Genomic DNA, 21,109 nt, shown 5'->3' with positions numbered 1-21,109 from the left:
CTCACCAGAGTGCCCTGCCCCTCCCCCAAAGCCCATGCTCTTCGGTGGTCTTTTGGCTGGATGCTGCTTAATTCAGTCGTTTGAAATTGGAGCCCAATGTAAAATACTAAATACTGAACAATAAGTGAGGCAGCAGCATTTCAGCTGGAGTCACAAGTCATGTCAGCAATGGCAATGCCCTTACAGTAGTGGTGTAGTCTCCAGGACAGCCTGACAACCTCTGGAGCATAGCTGAATTCTTCCAGGTATCTGAGTCTTGAGTGCTGGATTAAACTTCTCCAAAAATTTATAAAACCTTAAGCGCTCTGGACAGTGTTTTTATGGGGACTGATTGCATTGTGCTCAGGAGATATCTTTCTCAGCTGGGCTATTAAATGAAAAGCTGCAACCTGCCTGTGATGCCAAGAGATGAGTGCTCAACAAAATGAAAACGTGCAACTTAAATTGCAAACATTCATCTGTTGCCTGCTTTCCAACTTGGTCCATAGTCATACCAGTAAACACAAAACCTCACCTGCAAGAAAAGCAGACAGGGTAATGTCCATAAATTAAAAAAACTTCCCCACTTTGCACAACCTGCATTTTGAAATTTTGCACAAACTTGAAAGCGAATTGGCTTGTCCTGCCTTAAATTCCTGCAGAAGGACAGATAATTTTGAGAGACGGTGTGAGATGACTACACCATTAAAAAAATTCTGAAAATATTTCCAGATCCAGTCGGTGCACCCAGGGCAGCTGTGTTTCCAGGGAGTTGCGTGCCAGTGGCCATGCCAGCAGGAAATGCAGCGTGACCTGTGGCGAACCTGGAGGGTGGGAAACGCTGCGAGAAGATTTCTAAGGGTGATTTCTCTGAGTGTCGCAGGCAGTTACTGTGTGAGGATGGACACAGGAGCCAACGTTAAGGAAGCAAGCAGGAGCAGTAGGAGAATTCTCTTCCCACCACGTGCATAGCTGCAAAGCACTTCTGATCGTGCCTCTGTGCCGATGGGCTGACAGCATCGCCTTCTCCCTGCCTGCAAGCTGGCTCTGTACGCATGAAGCCTGGCTGTGAAATAGAAATGCTTTTTGGAAAGCATAATATTATTTTAATCATAAATTATTTGGAAAAGCAATACAGAAATAGCTTTGGATCACTTCTTCCAGAGGGTGTTTTTGCAGTCAGGGTCTTTATCAGCTTCTCAGTGGGAACTGCATTAATATTGCCACAAAAATGCAAACAGTAGTGCCTTTGATAAAGCAATTTGGCATCTCTTAAGCAAAAAGATGTTTTGTTTTCCTAAGATACAACACTGTTTGCAGTGCAGGGACCTGCCATATGTGCCAGCATATGGAAAGAAAATACCAGTTTTGTTAACATTTGTGTTGGGAAAGCATGGGGAAGGAACGAAGGAGGCGGCTGTGGAAGCAGTTGCAAAACGATCTCTGTTATTTCAAGAGGGGCAGCCCAGGAAGCCCAAAAGTGAGTGTTGGTGGCAGAGGTGCTGGTGGCCTGCAGTCAGCCTCCTGGCTTAGCTGCCCCTGAGCACTTTGCCAGGGGTTCTCCTTCTCAGTTTTGCTTTAACTTTTCCCATCGTTTGCTAGGGCAAGGCTTGTCCCCACTGTTGCCTCTTCCTACTGCAGAGCGGAAAAGCTTTACTGGCCATACTGCAGGCATCTTTGTGAAAATGCCTTTATAGTACTTTCTGGTGTCCCATGAGTATTATGTATTTGATTAGGGAATTATTTTGATTTTTAGACTGCCTTTGGTTCAAGAATCCTGAAAGGAAGCTGTTGTGCAACTATTTTAATCTGATTTTACAAGCCGATTCCAGCTTGATTCCCAGCACGAAGAAACAAAGAAGAGCTCAGTTGCATTTTTCATCCAAAAGTAAAAACCCCTCCTCCTTTGAAGCTCTTCTCTAGAGTGTTATGTTTAGAGAGCAATTTGCTATTGTTTAAATTTAATCTCCATAATTACGTTGGGATTGGATTAATGATGGGTTATTTTCTGAGTCATTATTTGCTGGCACACACAGCTATCGAGCATAAAGCCGTGCCTTCATCGGCTGTAAACTGGCATCACTCCACTGAAGTCAGTGGAATAATTCCACTTTATATTGTGTCGGCCCAGATGTGATATTAGAGCTGTTTTGTAGAAAGCATCCTTTTGGAGTTTGTTGGCCTTGAATCTTCATATTACTGTAAAGTTGTCTAGGCATTAGCTTAAAACTGCATTAGATTTATGGTTGCACAGCTGGTTGTTGTGTCTAACCCACATCAGCTGGACCCAGAGGGATCAGCAAATGGTGCAATGCCAGGCTGAACCGTAGGTATCTTGACTTCTTTTTTATGTTTAAAACTGCCTTTTTTTCCTGTGGATGTGGGAGAAGTTCACCAGGGAGGTCTGGCAAACTTTTACATGTTCATATCTATGAGAACAAACCTTGGTCAGTTTGTTTGGGAAACTGTACTGAAAATCCAGGGGAGATGTCTGAGAAGCAGAGGGTCTTCTTTTTTGAAAAAATTAGTTATTTTTGCTCATTCTGTTTTTCAGAAATGGGTGAAGCGGGGTGGAATTTGGGAAGATCTGGCATGTAGAAGAGCAGCAGCAGGAGCAGTAGGCAGTGGACTTGATGTAGGTGATAATCCCTCATCACAATTGGGGTGATAGTCTTTTCTGGGGAGATTCTGGGAGGCTGTGTAGAGTTGCTGTGATCACAGAAGGTAGTTGAAGTTGCTGGGCTGAGACCAAGGTGGGAAGAAATTATGTCCCCACCTCTTGTGCATGTTGGGCAGGGAAGGGTTTGCTTTCAGACCTTATTTTAATAAGGTATTTTAATCTTATCTGAGCTTCTTTTCTTTTAAAGAATTGTACTTCTCACCACCTATGAAATGGCTTATTAATAAATCATAGTTTTGAAAAGTTTTGCTTTCTTTCAGGTCTTTACAGTAAAGAGAAAGTAGTCAGTCCTGTCTGTAAGCAGTAGTGGATTTAGGATGTTTCTGCAGTGGGACAGAGCACTTATCTTTTTATGCTGGTGCCCAAGTGACAGTGGCACACATAGCATATATGTAAGTGTGAAAAACAGGCAGCAATGATCCTTTCCTAATGCATCCTCACTACTTCCAGGAGCCATCTGTTTTTGCTGCTGTCTTGCTCTTGAGCCTGCAGGTCCACCTAGAGCAACGTAACTTCTGTTTCCTTGTTAAACAGCAGAAAGTACCTATGAAGCCTTTTAGTCTTCTCTCCTTCCTATTTGAAGATATTAAACTGGTACATTGTGCTCTTTGGGTTGTACTCTGCAGTTTTTAAAGCAGTGTTTAGAAAATGCTGCTTATTTTAGCAAGAAATGTCAGCTTTGACAGTAACAGTGCTTCTGCAGTTGTGATCATCTGTCAGAGATGTGGGACTGTTCAGGAGATGTGGTATCTTTTTTAGATTGACCTGATGGATTTGGGCATCTCTTCAGAGTAAAAAGAATGTGCTGCAGACCACATCCATGTAGAGCCACTGTGAAACAGAATGTAAATTGTAAGACCCAAATGAAGACCGAGTCTTGCTCTGAGGCTGGACACCCCTCAGATTAGCTGTTCAAACCTTCTTACTCTCTTTTGCTTCAAAGAAACAACTGGCAACTGTGGACACACAGATAAAGGAGGGGGGATTTAAGCTTACACAAATTTTGTTCTGTGCAAGCTACTGTCAGCCAGTATTGAAGAAATTCTGGTGATGCCACTGTAAGTTTACAGCAGTACACGGTCCATTTATTAGAGGGGACTGTTGGAGCTTTAGTAGTGCTTAAAACATTTGAGGCCTAATACACTGCTTCATTGTCCAGATGTGATAAATGCTGTTGATTTAGAGCATGAATTTGTGATGTAATGTGGAGGAATTGCCTTTGTGCTGATTATGTAGATGTGGTGGTGAATCTCCTGTTAGCAATTCCAGTTTTCAGATGTTTTCTCATTTCATTTGGGAGTGGGTCACATGTGAAGGCTGAGAAGAAATGAATAGGAATGTCTTATATTTGTTCTCAAACTGAATTCAGGAACACTTATGCAAAACTCACTTTGCATAAGCAGGCTATGAATCCTGGCTGCTTTTCCTGGAGTATGGTAGCTGTGGCCCTGCAAAACCAAGTCACCATTAAAGATCTCAATGTGCAAAACATTCTTCAGTAGTTTCAGCTTTGCAGATGCAGAATGGCCTGTCCTAAACAGTTCTGTCTTAGTAATTTGCAACACCACTCCTTCTCTGCGCCCTCCAAGGAACCACATTGCCACGGAAATAATAATTATTTATATAGGAAATTTATTTTTAAAAAATTACTTCTGGAACTCTAGGTTAGTATTTTTGGCTTTATTACCTAGAGTTCGAATTAGAGACTTTCTTAAGCCAGTATTTTAATTTTCACCTGAGCACTTGACCTAACACTTTTCTCAGCAGCTGAGAACTGGAGAAAATCACCAGATATGATACTTGGTGCTGCTGTTCTAAGTGAAAATTGTGTTTCCTCAGGAAATGCTCTTGACCTGTTATTTCTGCATACTGGTTTAATTTAGATCCAAAAAGAAATGCTTAAAATTCCAATGTAGAAGGAGAGTTTATTTCCATGACTGTCATTAGGCTTATGTTTCCTTTGGTCCAAAGTATGTGCTACACAGTCAAATGGAAGTAGGATGGTATAGTTACCAAAATGGATGTGTTAATTTCTCAATTAATTTTTTTTTTTCTGTGCAGTGTTTTTAAAGTAACAAGTATTGTAAGCAGCATGCTATTTTTAAACCAGGGACATTTTGTGCTGAAATGGGCTATTGCAACACTGGGTTAGAATTAGAATACACAAAATTCAAAACCACAGTAACCCTAATTTTTCCATTCTTGCCTTTTTAACTTCTCAACAATAGTGCTGTATTTGTATAGCATTTAAAAATATTTGCTAAGTTGAATGTAAAGAGCTACTGGCAGACTTCTCTGTTAACTCTTTCTGCATGCTCTGCTAGTCTGCTCAGAAATGGATTCTAGTGAAAACCCAGGGCTGAGTCCAACATCCAGAGCTCACACCTTCCTTTGCATTGCAAGCAAAGGAGCAGCAATCAGCCAGGATGGGGGCAGACTCGCATGGTGGAGTGAGCAGTCCCTCTGGCTCATAATGGGCTGAAATCTGTTTGACATCTCCTTTCCCAACTTGCCCCAATATGTGCAGGCGTGCATTTGTAATCTCCAAGGACTTACTCCAGCAGAAGAATAGTTATGTTTGGGATAACACAATCATACCATGAAGATGAATTTTATAGGCTATAGTTCATGCCATGACCTTACAAACACTGCCTGGCTTGGTCCTAACATTCCAGCCAGCACTCTGGGAAAGGGTTCTGGGAGCCCAATGTCACTCAGGGCTTCTACCTTCCAACCTGCCCCAGCTGTGAGCTGCCTGATTTTCCCTGCAAGAGCTTTGCACAGTTGGGACATTCCTATGTCCATCTTCAGATGTCCATCTTCAGATGGAAATTTGCTTTGGATTTCACATCACTGGTCAGACTGACCCAAATGTATTCACGTGGAAAAAATAATAACGGGAAAGCAGCATGAGAAATGATTTCTGCTTTTTGCTGTTGCCTTGCATTTTGGTGTATGCTGTCTGTATTTTGAATACAAGCTCATATGATGCATTGTAACGTGGTAGCAGTCCAGACTGGGTAGTCCTGGGAACCAGCAGCCTGAGTCTTGCCTTTCCAAATTTTACTGTTCTAAAACTTGACTTCTTTGTTAAAAATGAAGAGTTTCCAGGGGGCAAAAAGCCCCCAGAGAAGGACTGTTGGCATTTTATATTTTTAAGCTGTCTTGCTGAATGAAAACAGTTGATTATTAGCTTGATGGGGTGACAATGAGTATATAGAACTTAAATATCTCACCACTCCCACAAAGAAAAAAAAATCCACCCTCCATTGTATCATGGGAAGATACATAGCCAGAAAAACTTTCCAACTCATTAAACTTTTATACTTGCTTCATACAAGCTTAATGTAGGCTTTTTTCCATCCTGTGATGTTGTTGGGCTGCTTCTGAACTGATCCTAGTGGAGGAGGACACCATCAGTTTAGCAGTATTTCTTTCTTATAACAGAAACCTGCCTTTCTTATGACAGAATAAGATGAATTGCTTAATCTAAAGGATTAAAAAAAGATTTCCTTGTTTGTGTGCTTCAGGTTGTTTATTCTGCCAAGCCTGATAACGAAATCAGTCTGAATGTTTCCCTTGTAATCAGTTTAGTCAGCTTCTATGATTGTGTGGTGTATTCAGGCAAGGACAGGGATAAAGGAAGAAAGTTTTAAAAAAACAGGAAAATACTATTGTGAATATATCAGGCAAGTTATAAACTGGGAAAGGGTAATTGGAGTCAAGCGTAATACCTGCTGCTACTTGTCATGTTCTGTGGTAGATGTTTTGGTGGGCTTTTCTTCCTCTTGTGACTTGTGTTTGACTTTTTAAGAGAGGAATGTGGGAAAATACTGATTTAAAGGACTAGAGTTTGGTGATATCACTTCTAAACTGCACATTTTGTAGTGATGAGTGGAGGTCAGGCCGTTGTAGCTGACTTGAGTCAGAAAGGAAGAACAAAAAGTGATGTTTGGGCTCATTTTGAGCTTCGTGCTGTGTGGAACAGCTCCAGGCTCTCTCTTGTGAATTTTGAGAGACCATATCACATCTTGATGTGGAGCAAGAGCTGGCAGGAAGCATCAACAACTCCTTTGCTGCCTCTGGTATAATTTTAGCTTTCTGGCACCCTGATGGAGTTCTGTTGCTTATCCTGGTTGTGTCCTTCCCCTTGCTCTTCCTGCGTTTTCTTTATCATCTTCAGCCACGAGCCTGGGGAAAAGCTGCCTTGCTGCACCTCGCCTGTAGGTCAGCTCATCCCTGTGACAGCCCAGAAGGGGGTGTGGGTTTCAGCTGGTCACTGCACCCACAAGCGAGGATGTAATGAGTTCTAAATTGAGAATTGTTGCTTCATGTGTATGTATCTCCAAACCCATGGATTTAGACATTCCCTCACCGTTAATTGCATCCTCTCATCTTTTAGCAGTGAGTAAATGGACCAAGCTGGCCACGTCCTGCTGCAAGCAGCCCAATGCAGTTTGTCATTCGTTGGCTGCTTACACGTTTCTCAAAGTACATGGCTTCTCTCTTTTGGGAAGTGCATCCTATGGGACTCTCCTCAGGATGGGGAGTGATCAGGCAGCTCAGGTCCTGTCTCAGAGGGTGTACATGCAAGTGTGACACCAACCAGTCCAGTACTGCTGCAGTCGATCCCCACTAAACACAGGGGCGGGTGCTGCAAAGGGAAGCCCAGACCACCCATAACCAATAACCAGAGAGGTAATTCCTGGTGGCACTGGAATTGAGTGTGCTACCATCATTTGCCTTGGTGCAATCTCTGATGAAAGTGCTGGATGTCACAACCTCATTTCTAGAAGCTAGAGAGCCCAATCACCCTCATTTGCCTATTGTTTGACATCTGAGCTGCTCAGACAGATGCAGTGCACGACTAACAAAATTGGCAGCGGTGTCTGACTGACAGCAGTTTAAGAATTTGCCTGTTTGCCTTGTGGTAGCCCTTAACACAGCATCCCCCAGTGTGGTGTCCCACAGGATGCTTGGCAGCAGTCATACAGAGGTGAAAAATCTCCAGGTGAGCTTCAAAGAGAAAGATGTGACTAACTGACACAGGGAGCCAGGATGTGGATCCAGCCAGATGAGGCAGCTCACATGGAAGGGCTGCCAAAAGAAAGGGAGAGGATGGATGAAAATGTGACTGGAGAGTGAGGAGGAACAGGCATTTGGGCAAGGTAGAGGGGAACGTCTTCATGGGCTGTTTCCAGCGGCTGGGAGATGTCTGTTCTTCAGGGAGGTAACCTGTGGGTAAAGTGCCGAACCTCAAGCACGCTGGCTGTCATTCCTGGCTCTGCCGCAAGCCTCCGCCGCCTGTCCTTGGGCAAGTCACTCTCCCGGTGACTCAGTATCCCAGCTAGAGAACAGGCATTGCTGCTTACCTCATGGCGATGTTGTGAGAGTAGGCTCATGGACGCCTTTGCAGTCTGATGTATTAAATGGGGGGGAAGGGGGGGGGGGCAACAAAAAGTGACCACAAAGACAAACATTAAAAGGGATCTGTTCTTCCCTTGCTGCCTCTGAATGTAATCATGTCCCTAACGATAATGTAATGGTGACTTATTCATCACTGACATATACTCCCTCAGTTCCACTGGTGGGAATGAATTTTTGTTTTTACTTTTTGTCCCCTCAGGCTTGTAAAGATGTAATTTTGTATGTTTATATAATTTGTTAATGTTTTAAGCAATTTCTAGTAGAAAATTAGAAAAAAAAATAACAAACAATTAATCAAAGTCAGACAAAACCAAGATGTAATCAAGTAATGCAAGAGTGGGACTGGAGACAGAGTTTGAAAAAGGAGCCTCATACAGAGAAAATGCAAATCCTGAGACCTAAAGGAGGAGGAATTCTGTTTTGTGTCTGTCTTAAACCCTGTGCCTGAGAGTGTACCCAAGGAGGTCTAAGACCAGAACCCAAAAATGGTCACTCCTCAGCTCTCTCATTCTAAAATAAGCTTCTGCAAAGAAAGAGGATCTCTGGTTGACTTTAACCCTCAAAATAAATGGCATGTTAATTGTATATCACATTGGGCAAGGTGGTCCAATGGCTAGTGGACAAACCTGGGAGCCAGAAAACAGGATTTTAGGCAATTGGTTGACCTGGTGCTATCACATGGTTCTGCCTGTGGCTGTGTGTGCTAAAGCAAAATGGAACTACTTGTTTCCTGGCTTGGAAGAGGGCTGTGAGACTTAGTGAAGTGCTGTAAAGAACATCGAGAGCCACAAGTGGAAAATGCTGGAAGCAGTCATAAGCTTCCAAGTTTTACACGGGAGAAAAATGCATGGTCATATTTCACCAGTCAAAAATTATTTTTCTTTAAAAATAGGATATCCCAGAGGAATTGGCTAGAGAAGAGGAGCATTCATCTTCACTTTATAGTGTATTTGAAAAGCTTTAATTGTATAAGTTTTCCTGGCACTTGCCAGGGCTATCTTTGGAGAAAAAAACAAACTTCTTTTTTTTGAAGGAACAGGTGGCAGCATGTAGAAATCTTTTGTTGTTAAAATTTTAGTCATGGTTCCTTTTTTTTCCTTTTCTTTCCTTTTCCCATCTGCAGTTGAGTATGACAAGGAGTTCACGCCTCACCAGCGGCACCACAAGGAATTCAAATTTAATTTGTCTCAGATTCCTGAGGGCGAGGCCGTCACAGCCGCTGAGTTTCGGATCTACAAGGACTGCGTTGTGGGAAGCTTTAAAAACCAAACCTTCCTTATCAGCATCTACCAGGTGCTGCAGGAACATCAGAACAGGTATGCAAGAGGGGGCTTGCTCTGTGCCAACAGCTGCTGTCCTGGAGAAGGCTGAGCTTGTGCATTAATGTTGATAGGACTGAAAATAAATATCAGGTTTGTTCGTGTTGACAGGGTTATGTTATTGCATGGTCCTTTCCTTATGGAAAATGGACATGGTAAAGTATGGATGAGGGTGTGACTTAGCTGTAGGCTTTGTTTTTAAATACAGAAAGAATCTGCTGAGGAGCAGTAGAGTTTTAAAGCACTGCTGGCATTGTGGTTGTGTACTGAAATTCACGTATCCCCTTTCAACTTAATACTACCAGCTTGTTTGAAAAATACTGGTAATTAGTTAAGACTTGATCTGCTCTCAGCTGGACTTAAATTAAGGTTAATAAAGTAGAAGAAAATTCAGCATGCTGACCACAGGTACAAAATAATTTCTGGTCTTTCAGTGGCAATGAGGGAGGAAAAGTGAGAGAGGCAGAGAAGAAACTGTAACACAAAAATGCAAACAAGTGTAAATGGAGTGATTAATTTTAAAAGAGTAATGTTTCAGGTGGAGGAATCATGTAAGGCTAAAAGATGGAAATACATGGTCAATTAAATGCCAGAGTAATGCTGTGGTACAAAAGTGTTTCATTACTTCTACGAAAACTTGTCAGGACTGTAACTCTTCCTCTACTGCAAGAATTAAGAAAAAAAAAGAAATCAAAACCAGCAGTGTTTAAAAAAAGCTCCATTTTTTTCCTCTGCAAAGGCTTCATGTGTGTTTTCCTTTCTGCTCCTTCTTTCTCCAGTCTTTCCACTGGTACCATGTGGAGGGATTGGCCTTTGATGATCGGCAGTTCTTAGGGCAGCATCAAATAGCTCATGGTTGTTCTGTGGGGAGTGTGGCCTCTGGGGAAAAGGGAGAAATACTTTGGTAAATAGGTGATGGGGAAGAAAGTGTGGGTTTTGGAAGATCAGTGTTCCCTTTGTGCTTCAACTTGAAGATTGCTGGAGTGCTGGAGTGCCTCCTGGAGTGATGTGCATGCTGGTTAGGATGTTACATCAAAGCCCACTTGAAGAACTAAACAAAGTCCAGAAAGTCATGCAGATTCTGTAGATATTAGATATATTGTTCATTCAGAGCCACATTGCAGGAAAAATGGCAAGTGTTGGTCTGCTTCAGATTCCACAAGTAGAGATCCCACCTCTGGAGCAGGAAGAAAACCTCTGCTAAGTGTCTGTGGAAGAAACTGATACACTGCTCTGTGACAGCCACCAAAGAAGGGCACAGAGTAGGAGAACTGTCAAATTTTATGTGGATATAACATTTTTTCTGAGTAAACTGAGCAAGCAAGGCAATGTGGGAAAGAGAATAAAGTACTGGATAAAGTACAGGATATGGCCCCTATGGTTCTGTTCTTAACAAATTTACAAACTCTCTGTTCTGAAGGTGGCTGGGTGCAACAGTGATGCTGGGACTTTGTATCTGTTTCCCACACCACACCAGAAGCATGCCAAAATGGAACTGCACTGTGAAGCCGTGACATGTGTCCTTTGGCATCTGCATGTCCTGGGTATCCCTGGGTGCTAGAGACCTCCCTACAGACAGAGCAGGGCCAGCAGCACCAGGGTGGGGATCACCAGTGTGGTCTCTGTCCAAGAGCTGGCGGGGATTTTGGGTCTTTCTGTCCCCTTCTTCCACGTTCCTTCTGCCACTGCTGGCGCCTATGCTGAGGGGATCCCTCCGCTGGGACTGGGAATCGTAACGTGGCTTCCTCCAGGCCCAGACTGCCAGCAATTCCCTGTCCCTACTGACAGGGGCTAGGCGTGAACCACTGACCCAGGGATGAGTGTCTGTAGTTCATTACTAACCTCTGACTCATCCAGTCCCTCAAGGCTCCCTTTTTGTTTCTTTTCCTGCTTTATTTATTTGTTTTTACTGGTGGGAAGGAGGGAGACGTTTGGCTAAAGCATTTTGTGCTTCATATGAGTCTGTGGGACTTGTCACATCATCCTCACAGAGGTGGGCAAGATGTGGCTCACAGGTTCTTGCAGCTGTAGAAAAGACATGCCCTTTTCCATTCTTTTTTCCTTTCAGCTAAAAGGACTCTTTCATGTATGTGTAAAATATGAAATCATATTTGAAAACATACTTCTCTATGAATACATGGATAGGCTTGAATTTTATGTACATATCTCTAGATAAAAGTGCATATATATTTACTGATTTGGATAGGCTTGTATTTTCTGTACATATCTCTATATAAAAGGGCATATATATTTATTGATTGTCCCCTTTATATTAAAAACATGCAGATGTTAAAAGAGTTAAGATAGTAGAAGATGCATATTGCACATTCAGTGTCATATTCAGTGTCATATTCAGTTGAGGTCTGACTCCATTGGCTACAGCTGCCATAGGTTCAAACATTCATTCTCACTGGTGACCTGGGTGTACTTTGGCCTGTAAACATTCTTGAAAACGAATACTAAAAAGTTGTACTTAGCTGTTTGTTAATATCTCTGCATGGAGGGGAAAAATAGCTCAGATTATTCTGGTATGCCTGAAGAAACTATATAATTTAAGAGGCTATGGCTTTTGATCATCCATTTACTTACTTGCTTTTACTGGGGTAAAAAAAGTCCAAAATGTGTTTTTTTCTCCCCTCTTGTCTCAGCAGATTAATTTGAAATACAATGTTCTCTTTTCCAGTTCAGAACACTGGAAGGTTAAATTATAAGGAAAAGAAAGCACTGGGTTTTGAAAGAACTTGCTAAATATTTGTAAGGCTTCTATTGAATTTTAGAAAACATCTTATGATCCAGAAAATAACAGCTGCCTTAGACTTAAAAAAACAAAAACTATTAAAAAAAGTTGTGTCACACTTCCTTTAGATTAATGGTTTTGAATAACAGCCTGATTTTTCCTGACATTTTATGACATTTTATTGCATGAGGAGGAGTCTGTACAGATCTTAAAGTCTAGCTGGTGAACTAGCAGGTGAGAGACAGGAGTTGATGTCGCACCTTTTTTCATCTTTTTGTGCTGACAAATATTCCTTCTGGTAAGGACAATTCATCTCTAAGGGCTGCAGAAGGTGCCTGTTCAGTTAACATTTGCACTCTTCAGAGAAAGTTCAAATGCACCATGTTAATCTTGGCTTTTAAGAGGTTAACAATTGTCTGGGGCAATTTTATTGGTAGCTCCTAAAATACTTTTGAGCACAAATGATTCTTAAGAGGGCAGCTGGCATGTATAGATTTAAATCAGGAGTCTACAAGGGAAAGGCAGCATGCACCTCTGGGGCAAAAATAAAGAAAAAGGATCCTGCCTGCTTCTGTCAAAGAAAGTTTGGCAGGGCAGGAGATAAGAGAAATCTTCAGTAAATACAAATCTTCACCAAAGCTCAGAGCCTGGAAATATCCCTTGGCTCCAATTAAGTGTAATGAAGTGGCTTAATTCAGTATTACTTGAGCAAAGGGAAAAAAAAGCTCATCTGGACAGTAACAGCATGAGCTTGTGACTCCAGCCCAGATGTGCACTGCTGCACGGATTTGTGAGGCATTGCTGGCTGCTCCCTAATTGCTAAAAATGGAACCAAGCCTGAGGCTAAAATTTCTGCCAGTTACTGAATTATCAAACTGATTTTTGCCACTGTAGACAAGGCTAGTATCAGGGACTATATGGGCCTGTTTGAGGCTGTCTTCTAGGCAGACATGTATGGAAGGAGAGCATGAATGATCAGAGATCAATGCTGATTAAAATAACATAAAACCTCTGGGCAGAAATGTGACCTTGTCCCATCAGAAATATGAAAAATATACTCGTGGGGGCTCCAGGCAGTGAAACTCACATTGAGGACAGTGTGGTCTATGTACATTCTCTCTCAAATAGGAAAACATTTTTAATACTGACTCACTTGTGTCAGTAATATTTTCATCTCCCCATTCCTTCCACTCTTTCATAAGGTAAGAAAAATAGTGCCTAGAAACGAAGCTTTTGTTTTTTAACCAAACTGTGGTTAATGGCCACATTTTGTCATAACACAAACTGTTGGAGCTGTCAGTGGGATGCTGCGAGGAGATTAATGAAATCCTCAGGATGGATGGGTCAAGCTTGTGGCCAGCCATCAGTGGCATGCATTTTGGATTGTGTGGGGAAGAGGCTTCACCAGGCAGGGCTGAGGTGACATCTGGTTTGCTTTGAGGAGGATTACTGGGTTTTGAAACAGGCTGTGGGCTCTGGGGGCTGGTGCTGGGAGAGGGAATGGGCGATACATCTGGCGGATGTTGCTGCCCTTCAGCTTCTGACCCCCCAGAGTTTTAAGAGGCTGGGCTGTTTGAACACTAGGGTGGGATCTTTTTCTTTCATTCTTTTTTATTTTATTTTTTTTTTTCTCCTTTGGAATATGCAGAAAACAGGGACTTTTGCCAAAGCACCAGTTTAGGAAGGCAAATGGTGTCAGCTTCCAGGTGCTTGTCCCACCTTGGCTGTATCTGATGGACTGTTTAATTTCAGCAGGCAGGAGATACACAGCCTCAACTCTCCTCCCTTGTGTGGTACCAACACACAGCTAAACCTGGCACCTAGGCTTGAGTCTAAAGTGCAAGACTGATTCTGTGGAAGAACCAGCAAAGCCATCTGTGATTTCTGGTACCTCTTGGGAGTGGAATGCCATGTAAACAAGACCTTTACAAAAGAAGGGAAGAAATTAGTTTTTCCCTGAAAACAGATCATTATTTAAACAGTTTCTTTCTCGAAACATCCATGCCCTCACCCAGAGAGGTGTCAGGTCAGGACTAGGGAAGGCAGTTTATGGTTGATCAAAGATGTTAGTCCTTGGTTTGGATCATCAGTATGTTTTCAAGTGTAAATATCCTGCTAATGCAGACCTCAAAACACTCCCACACTGTCCAAACAACTGATCTATGAAAAACACAGTGGCCTGTGTTAGTGATCAAAGGAAGATACGGTACGTTAATGGTCAGTTTATTAAACAGTTTTGTTTGCACCCAGAATGAAATATGGGAACATGATGGTCAGGAAGATTCCTCCTACATGAAGAGACATGTGTGGACATAAATGTGCCCTGCAGAGCGACTGCCTGGGGACCATGTTCCTGTTCTACTGAACACAATTCCTTAAGGGTTAAGGCACTTGTTGGTTTTAGCTGCCAGTTATAGTGGTAATAAAGTCTTCCTCTTTGCAACAGGATATTTATACAAATGTGATCCGAGCTTCTAATCTAAAGGGCAAATTGATTCAACGGCAGTGTTTATAGCTTAGAAAATAAATAACCCTCCTCCTCCTCTGGGTTTTGGAATGGGTTGTGTAATACAAATGACAAAGCTAGCATCAATCTGTTTCAAGTTGGGGTCAGATTTGTATATAGCGTGCATATATTTGTATATGATAGAGCTGTTTCCATGATGCTATAGAGAGGCGTCTGTCCGCATCCCAGCTCAGCTCCCACTGTGGGTATGTGATTTGTTGTGATTTAGGCTGGTTGCTTTAGAGCAGTTTGAAAGTCAGAGTTATTCTGGGTGAAACATACTGGTTTCATAACCAGCTAGCATTTTCGATCTAAACTAAAGAATGCCATATCAGAATGCCTTATTTCTTTACTTAATGGACAAAGATAAATACTACCCCTTTGCCCTCTCCCCTGTCTTTGTGCCTTAAACTGCATTTAAACTCTGAAATGTAGCACTATAGCCATCACCACAACTGGAATACCCCTTTTTCTTACAGAATTGCAGTTAAAAGAAAAAAAAAAGGTAAATACATTTCTTATTCCTATGAATTAGATTTTTTTTTTTTCACTTTAACTGTTCCAGTTGGTAAAAATATTCATTCCTCAGATCTGTAAAGCTCAAGACCTTAAGTTGAATGGGTTGGGACACCTTTGCAGCGAGATATCTGTGTTGACTTTACTGGGGATTATCATGGACCTGTAGGTTGAACTTGCCATAGTCATAGTGTTTTCTAGCTCTAGGCTCTGATTTTTCACTCGTTGCCAGAGGCAGCTCTGAAACCTGGGTTTTACCCTGCTGCTCTCTGGTGAGTCTGGAAGACTTAACCCTCTGCCCTTGGAGGCTTTGCTGCCAGGGGTGATGGACAGACCATTTTCAGCACAGGGTTACCCATTACATGGAGCAGTGGAGGTGCCAGACTGAGCTTACCCATTCCTTCTTGTGCTTTTCTATGTCTGGATGCACCCAGGATGGCTTTCCCCTCCCTATGCTGAATTGCAGACCTTGTCCAGAATGTCCCAACATCTTCATTCCATGCTTTTTTCCTTTGCTGGCTCTCAGTCCTTGCAAATCAGTGCCCGGCTCCCGGCTTTCTCTTCCACCTTGGAAGCAACTTCATTTGTAGGTTGGCATTTCTTCATAGCTTCTTCTTTGTTTCAAGAAAACTCTTACAGGCTATGTATATCACTCCCTGCGTTCTGACACACAGGTGGCATTGCTTCTTCAGGGCAGTTAAACTCATGAAACAAGAGAGACTGCCTTTGTTTTCCATGGCAGCTCACTCCAGGTGTTGGTATTCCCCTGCCTGACGCTCTCTGTAGAGGGGAGCACCAATAGATTACATTTTCTATGCTGCTGTTAAATTTTTGGAGTGCTGGTCATTTAGATGCACTAAGTTGTTAAGGTTTTGTATTCCATCTCTTGGCAGTACCTTGTGCCATGGGAGCTCCACATAAGGTCCATGCTATAAGAAATAAACATTTTTAAATTTGAAGTAGTGCCTACATCTACTGCAAGATGGAGTATCTACAGGTCTGAAAAGGCTGCAGTTTCAAAGTTTTATCTATGTGGAGCTCCATCCAACTCTGTAAGACCGACTCAGTTGTGGATAAGAGTTATTTGCCCATTGAAAGTAGGTAAGAGTAAATAATCTTGCTAGTTTGCTATACGCAGTATAAATTTTTACAGAGAGCTGAAGTCACCGCAAACTAAAGACGCTGATCTTTCTGAGGTATGCAGAAGAGTACTTAGAAAGTGCATTAATTAAAATGTAGATTCCACACACTTGTGTGCAAAATTCCCTCTTGAGAAACTGCTGCTAGGCAGTCTAGACTATTATGTCAACTTGTCTTTGAAGAAAAGTAAACAAAAAGGTTGAGCCGAGGAAAGTTTTAGAGACTTATAGTAATTAATGCTTTGGTAAATGGCTGTTGAAGCGTAACAATCCTTTAAACACCTGGGTAATTGCAAGCTTTGAAGTTGGGCCAAAAGCGTTGTTCCAAGACATATAATTAAAATACGAGACCTTTAACTTGGTCATTTTGAAGGTGAGATTTCTGTTTGTTCTCACTGTCTCCCTGGTAAAACTTCTGTCTGTTCAGGGAAAGATGGCCATGGAGGGTGGGAAAGTAAAAAAAAAAACTTGTTTAACAGATGCTTCTTTAAATTTAGCTTTTTATAGCTCTGGTGTTTTTCCTGTAGCAAAGTTCCATGTTGTAATGTGTATCCAGAACAGAGAAATTATTTTAATGTGAACATTTCACTAAGTATAGTAACTAAGAGAAACCACTTGACCTGGTTACTAATTTGACTAAATTCTAATTTAATTAGTGTTCAATTAAAGAGAATTAACACCCAGAGACGTTCTGTTGAAAGGTTTATATAGAGGTTTCAGTTAACAAAATATTTATCTTAGAGGGGGAAAAGCACTGAAGTAAAATGCAAGCCATTTCTCCTATAAATGCCCTGAGCACATGGTTGGGATGCCGACATTAAGAATAGTAGCTATATTTGATATTTATATCTGACAAATCTTCTCTCTGAGGACACTGGAGCTAAATCCTACCTTCTGAATTACACAGGCCATATTTCCTCCAGTAAACTGTGTATTCTCTTCTGTTTATTGCAGCCACTTGTGATTGCTCTGTTGACCTTTGCTTCTCTGTCTTTCTCCAAAGTCTTCTGAAGGCCATGGAAACATTCCCATTTATTTCTTGATACTTGAGCTATACTTCAGGGCCTTGATGTGGAACAAAGACCTACTGTTTCAAGTTGGGAGTATCTAGTTTGCATCTTCCTATTTCATATCCTCTCCTGTATCAGGAAAGTTGTTTCAGCTCATCACCTCTGTTTCTCCCATTCACTTGCTTCCCTTTAATAATAAAAGGTTAATACATATTATGCCTGCAGCAGCCTTCCTATGGAAATCAGAAACTGGACTCATCCAGATGGTCAAGCACCATAAAGATGAAAATAAAGATGAGACTGTTAGGCACATTAGTGACAATGAGGTGGCAGTAGCTGTGGAAAAACCCAGAGGCAGAGAGTATGGTAAGAAGCTGCCTGTTTTGGTGATGAAATTTATCTTCTGTGCACTGAATTTTAAAGTCCTATGGAGGTGCCAGAGGTCCTGTGATGTCCTTGACATCTGGGGTAGCTTGGGCATGAAACCTTTGGACTGACTCTGCTTTCTTCAGCCTATGTTGAGAGCAGATACTACTTCTTCTCTCTTCAGTGATGCTGGCTCATAAATTTATTCCAGCTTTTATTTTTCTAGTTTTTCTTTTTCCTCACACTCCCTTCCTGTTTCCCTCAGGTTCCATCTCGCCTCTGTTGTTCTCAAAACCTGAAGTTTTCAGACACCCTTCCATGACTGTTACCACATACACAGTTGCTGCTTCCCCATGGAAGGCCACTGCCTGCCTCACTGCATAGGATCAATGTTGTCACTTAATGACTAGAAATTCAAAACTTTGTTTAGTGTGACTTGCTCAGTATATGATCCGTTTCTCTCTTTCTTGTCCACTCTTAAATTTTGCTTCGACTGTGGGCTTGTGTCTGCTTATGTGTAGTGCTCTTCAGCATGGTGTTTGGCTGCTTCCTGAACTATTTCTCTTTTGGACATGGCTATAAAGCCTCATTCTTCTTGTGCAGATGAAAATCTTTGTAATTCCTTTTTCTCTGCAGACTTTTTATCCAAGGTATCTCCATCTAGTCCTTGCATGTCTCTGTGTCCCCCATGACTGCAAAACACCCTCCACCTTTCCCTGTCTAATGAGATGTTCTTTTCCTTTAACCAGGGGCTGAGATGACATATTCTTTCCCTTTGACCTTCCTTCCTATTTACCTTTCACCAGAGGCTAGTCTGGGAGATTTCCCAGTATCCATTTAAATATCAGACATCATACAGCTTTTTTTTGCAGGAGTAGCAGGAGTATCTCCTAGCCATGTGTCTGTAGGAAAAGAGCAGATTCTCCTCAGGTGATTCTTGGTATTTGTTTTACTGAGGCGGAAAGAAGGGGAAAGTATGTGTCCTGCATGAAAAAAGTCCAGAGGATTTTGTTGCTAAGAGCTGAATCTCTGTTGAGCCTTTGTGGGTAGCAGTTTTCAAGTACTTACTGCTTGGCCAAATTTGAGGTGATTTTCTTAAGTGGGGAGGGACATACAAGGTTTCTATTCTGAAAAATGTAAAGGAGTGGTTAAAGACACACAGTTCAATAGTTGGGAGTTTTTTTATGTGAGTAAATTTTTCTTTTTTTTCTCCCCCTCCCTCCTTAATTTTGTCTTTAGAAATAGGTGACTGACTATTTTTTCAAAACCTTCATGGTTTTGAAATGGAAACTAGTAATGATATACAGTTCTGTGCAACCTGCTGAGGCCTGGGCGACAAATGTTGATTGAAAAGGGGATTAAAGAAAAGCTATTCAGATGTGTTGCCTACACGTCCACTATGCCCTAAAATACTTGTGGGGTGAACCTTCAGCGTTGGCTTCATCCAATGAATGAAACAATGTTTTTTAAACAATGCAAAAGTCATCTAAATAGCAGAGCTGATTGAAAATCAGTCCTATATGAGACTTTTTTGCAGAGACTTAACTGGAATGGAAAGCCTGATGTTCCATTTTTCTTCATTTTACAAAGGAATCAAAATCTTTGCAAAGGGAGAGTGACAGACTGGGATAAAATGACCCATTCATGTTTGGTAGAGTTGTTCTTTGGTCAGGCAGTTTTCTTACTGTATTTGTGGAGGACACTAAAATGGGGGATACCCATTGGAAGGCAAATCTGTATTTTAAGTAATCTAATAATTGTGGATTTAGGTTCAGTGTGAGGTGGGGTGGCGGGAAATTTGATTTGGTGGAAAGAACAATTACATTTGGACATGAAAAATCATTGATGTACATACACCCTAGGGAATGACTGTGTCCTTTGTAGTTCAGCAGCATGAATCTAAGGATTATAGTAGATCACAAGGTGAACATGAGTTAACAGTGTGAATCTTGTGAAGAAGCCAAAATCACATTCTGAGGTGTATTAGAGGCATAGTCTGTGAGCTGTATCAAGATTATCCTTCCACTGTACTCAGCATCAGTGAGCCTTGATCTGAGCTGAATCAATAAAAAGCAGTGACAGAAATCAAAGTCTATAAAACAGGGCTTGTTAAGGAGAGACTGAAGATATTGTTGTAATAAGAAGGGGATATTGCTGTGACATTGAAGTCAGATAATAGTGCGGGGAAAGAAAGGTCACATGAAGCCCATTCAATTTCCTGGAAAGATGAGAGAGTTCCTGAGGCTGGAGATATACAAGATCAAGTGAGGCAGACATCTCTCAGGAACAACATGGGTGTAGGTGATTCCGCCTGGAGTTCAGGGCAATGTGCTACATGATGCCATGTGGACCATTTTGGCTTTACAGGTATCTGATGTCCAAGTACCTTCCCAAAGGTCAAGGCAGTGGGAATGTAAATTTTCAACCTCCTGTCATGTGTTTTTAGACCTGACTCCTCCTATGTGTGTGTTTCAATGTTCAGGAGGGTTTGCTTTTAGAGTTCCTTGGATAGAGCAGTTACAAAGTACAGAGATCAGGAAGCAACTGGTGTGAGAGGGAAGGCTGGAACAGGTGCTAGGAAAACACCTTTTCAGATATAGTTGGAGAAGCCCAATGTTTAAGTCATATTCAGAGGCGGGAATGATCTAGAAGTTCATTCCTCCCTTAAAACTGGAGAGGGAAAGAGTGGTCACAGCTGCAGTTGCTGTTTGCAATTGCCTATAAGTAACACTTCACAACAGTTTATATACACTGCCTGGGAAAGCCCAAATCTCAACCTTAAGGTTTCCAAAACATGTAGCAGCTGACCAGCCATAGTTAGTTGCTGCTGTTGGAGGTGAAGGTCAGAGTTGATCATGAGCCCTCTTCCCGCTGGAAGAATGGTGGCAAAGACTCCTGTGGGAAAGGCTGCTGAGTCAACCACAGTGTGCAGCTACCAGTGAGGTAGAAGAAAGCCTCCATGCTGTAAAAATAGCTGCACTAGGAGCTCTAGTACACTTTAGTGCTTATTTTTCCATGTGTGATCTCATGCAAACCAAGCTGCTGGGCAGTATGACATAGCAGTTGGCCAAAAATAAAATGTAACTCAATCAAATTTTTTTTTCTGAACTTAACCTTTGGTGGGTAAGAGAGACAGGTACCCTGTTTCCTCATTTACATTGTTAGAAAAAAAATGCAGGGGGAAAAAGAGATGAAGATGGGATTGACACCTGATATGTATTTTGTAGTAGGATAGGGTAAAGGGTAGGAATTGTAGCTTTCTTGCACAGGAAAGTTACATCTCTAATACAGTAAGAAAATGTACATGGGATTTCTCTGGGTGCTTCTGCAGCTGATTTCATTGAATAGAGTTTGGGTGAGTACTTGGTGCTGACTTAAAAGCAATTGAAGCCAAGGCCTGTGAAGGTGATGCAAGACAGCCTTGGAACAA

The 21,109-nt window shown here is 41.8% G+C and overlaps 1 protein-coding gene across 1 annotated transcript in view; it reads left to right on the top strand.

The window, feature by feature from the left end:
- Positions 1 to 21,109, top strand: part of BMP6 (bone morphogenetic protein 6) — an 88,074-nt gene that overhangs the window by 53,812 nt on the left and 13,153 nt on the right. The window contains exon 2 of the mRNA XM_058831286.1: positions 9,210 to 9,402. Within this exon, the coding sequence (XP_058687269.1) occupies positions 9,210 to 9,402 (193 nt within the window). The remainder of the gene's footprint in view (positions 1 to 9,209; positions 9,403 to 21,109) is intronic.

The sequence above is a fragment of the Poecile atricapillus genome, chromosome 2 (genome assembly GCF_030490865.1).
Source record: "Poecile atricapillus isolate bPoeAtr1 chromosome 2, bPoeAtr1.hap1, whole genome shotgun sequence".
NCBI classification, from domain to species: domain Eukaryota; kingdom Metazoa; phylum Chordata; class Aves; order Passeriformes; family Paridae; genus Poecile; species Poecile atricapillus.
This window is presented reverse-complemented; position numbering and strand designations above follow the sequence as displayed.